Source organism: Propithecus coquereli, unplaced genomic scaffold (genome assembly GCF_000956105.1).
Source record: "Propithecus coquereli isolate 6110/MARCELLA unplaced genomic scaffold, Pcoq_1.0 Scaffold10, whole genome shotgun sequence".
NCBI lineage: Eukaryota > Metazoa > Chordata > Mammalia > Primates > Indriidae > Propithecus > Propithecus coquereli.
This window is the reverse complement of record NW_012133858.1, coordinates 1,431,212-1,433,795: the sequence shown is the minus strand read 5'-3', so window position 1 is coordinate 1,433,795 and position 2,584 is coordinate 1,431,212. Positions and strand designations below refer to the sequence as shown.

Here is a 2,584-nt window from a genome sequence, read left to right as displayed (position 1 = left end):
AAAATCAACTGAACAAACAAACATACATGGGCCAGCAGTGAGAGTATGTCATACACCAGTGGGTCTCAAAGTGTGGTTCCTGGACCAGCAGCATCAGCATCACCTGGAAACTTGCAAAAAATGCAAATACTCCAGCCCCACCCAGACCTACTGAATCAGAAACTTTGCGGGTGGGGCCCAGCCACATGTGTTTTAACAAGCTCTCCATGTGATTCTGATGCATGGGAAAGATTGAGCACTGCTATCATACATAAACCACAGATTCTAAGCACCCAAGTCTGTTCACCTATAGCTCAATTAGCCAAAAAAAAAGCCCAGCAGGCAGATGCTGTGTGGCTGGTTCATGGGATGGCCAGCAAACTCTCTCCTCTAGTTGAATTTTAAACTAGATGAGAAAGAATTTGAACATGACTCTCTTATCTTTATGATGCCTGATAACAAATATAAAAGGTAGAAAATGAGACCTATTATTAATACAACTATTAACACCAACGGTAATTCCTAATACTAGAAACTTGCTACACCTAAAATAGTGTCAAATTTTATTATATTGATCCAAAGTTGGAAACACTTTTAGAAAGTATATGACTTCTACTAATGGGGAAAATAACCTCCAAGAGATTTTCCTACAATTTGAAATGAGGGAAAAACCACATTGATTCAGCACAGCATGGACAACCTCTAGGAGAGAAAAGTCTAGAGAGGAGAAAGAATGTAAGGCTGTATGTTAGACCCACTGGATGCTACTACCCAAGATAAAGTGTAATTTTTAGAGTGTAGTATTTCTCTGTAAAAATCACAGTAGAAGCATCTTGTCTTCCAGATAACAATTATACCTGATGAACCTCTGCCAACTCACAGTCAAACCTTGCTGTTCTCTTCAGAAAACCAGATTTGGTGGTAATGACTTTTAATTTTGGAGGTCTGATTCGGGGTTGTGTCACAAAATCTGGGAGACTTGACTCGAGTTCGACTAATCCTATGAGAAGGAAGTATATGCTTTTAGTATCCAGTGCTTATGTTTATCATGTTTAAAGTATATGGTTAATTTTAGTAGCTGTTTGCCCAGTGGTTTCATTAGAGTTGTTGATGGGGAGTGTCTCATATGATAGAGTGAACTATCCTTGAAATGTATAGCACATTTCTGTGTAATTAACTCATGTTCTCAGTGACTTAGACTATAAAATGAGAAATGCATTCTAAAATGAAAATATTGCCTTACGAAAAAGTAGTAATTCCAAAATAAAAATCAACAGAAAACTAATGATTCTACGATACATGGTGCCGCTATTCTAAAGTAGATGTCACCAATGTATTATTATATTCCGCTCCGATGGATAGTCAGAGCTACCAGTTCAATAGCGTAACCATCAACGCATGATCTTGGCCACGTGATGCTTCAACTTGTCAACTGCAATTAAATAATTTAAATAAGGCTCTTTTGAACTTCATAAAAGGTATAGCCCTCTCCACCAACTTGTCCGCTGGTTCTCCATTCCCTTGCCCACTAGTTTATTGACATTTCTTTTTAGTAAAGGGCTGATTTCATTATGCATTTCTTGTTGGCTTCATAAACCTGGTATAAAAGTTTTTGCTATTTCATTTTTTATAACTTTGATTAGTAGTGACATTAAATATTTTTTAATATGTACTAGCTAACTGAATTTACTCCCTAAATTGGTCTATAGTGTGTTCATTTATTTATTTGGGTCTTAGTAATTTTTGTTGCTTCATATGAACTCTTACTAATAATAATATTAAACCTGTTCACTGCTGTTTATTGCAAATATTTTTGTTTAGCTTTTAGTCTAAAATTCCTAATTTATATATTTAATTTCCATTTCTAAGATAACTCCTCTCATACTGGACTTCTAATTATGTAGATTGCTTACCTTCATAGGTGTTGAGATAGTGGTTTTTCACTACAAAGTCCTCTGAGTTGTTGTCTGGGAAACGACCAAGACGAGACAGAGGTCCGTAGACCTGTGATGCGTAATCAGAATAGTCCTTGATGATATTTCTTCGCTCCAATTTCCCTTCTATATTCTTTCCCTTTCCTACAAGTTTTCTGATTGCTGAAATAAAACATACCTCCATGACGATTTCCAAAATGTAGCTCTGAATTATCCAAAGGCAGAATAGTAAACCAATTCTAGTGTGATTCACAGGGAAGCTGCTAAAATGAATGAATTTCATGATGACTCACCACAGCCAGAATGTAACACTAAAAACAGAGGTCTGCCATCTGTGTGGCCCAGATTGCCATGAGACAAGCGGCAGTGACAGAAGCTAAATTAGCTAGTGTCCTCAATTGGTACTCAACAAAAATCTTTTATAACTGCATTCCAAGCTCCGGGCCAAAAGAAGTAGTCAATAAAACTTTATTAAATGAATGAAACTCACAGTAACTGGAAAATACATGTTCAGTGGAGAATTAGGGGAAGGGTCCTCCCCTGCAAGAGTAATAAAAAGAGGAGACTACAGGTTCATCTTGGCTAACACAAGAAGAAGCCAGAAGATGTCCCAGCTTATAGCTTTCAAAATTGTTTGACTCTTGGAGGGAAAAGGCTCGACTGTGCATATT

At 37.0% G+C, this 2,584-nt stretch overlaps 1 protein-coding gene across 1 annotated transcript in view; it reads right to left on the bottom strand.

Moving 5' to 3' along the window:
* The window catches only part of MAATS1 (MYCBP-associated, testis expressed 1), a 125,470-nt gene that overhangs the window by 92,553 nt on the left and 30,333 nt on the right, over window positions 1-2,584 (bottom strand). Inside the window, 2 exon segments of the mRNA XM_012639500.1 lie at window positions 837-979; window positions 1,893-2,075. Of these exon segments, the coding sequence (XP_012494954.1) occupies window positions 837-979; window positions 1,893-2,075 (326 nt within the window).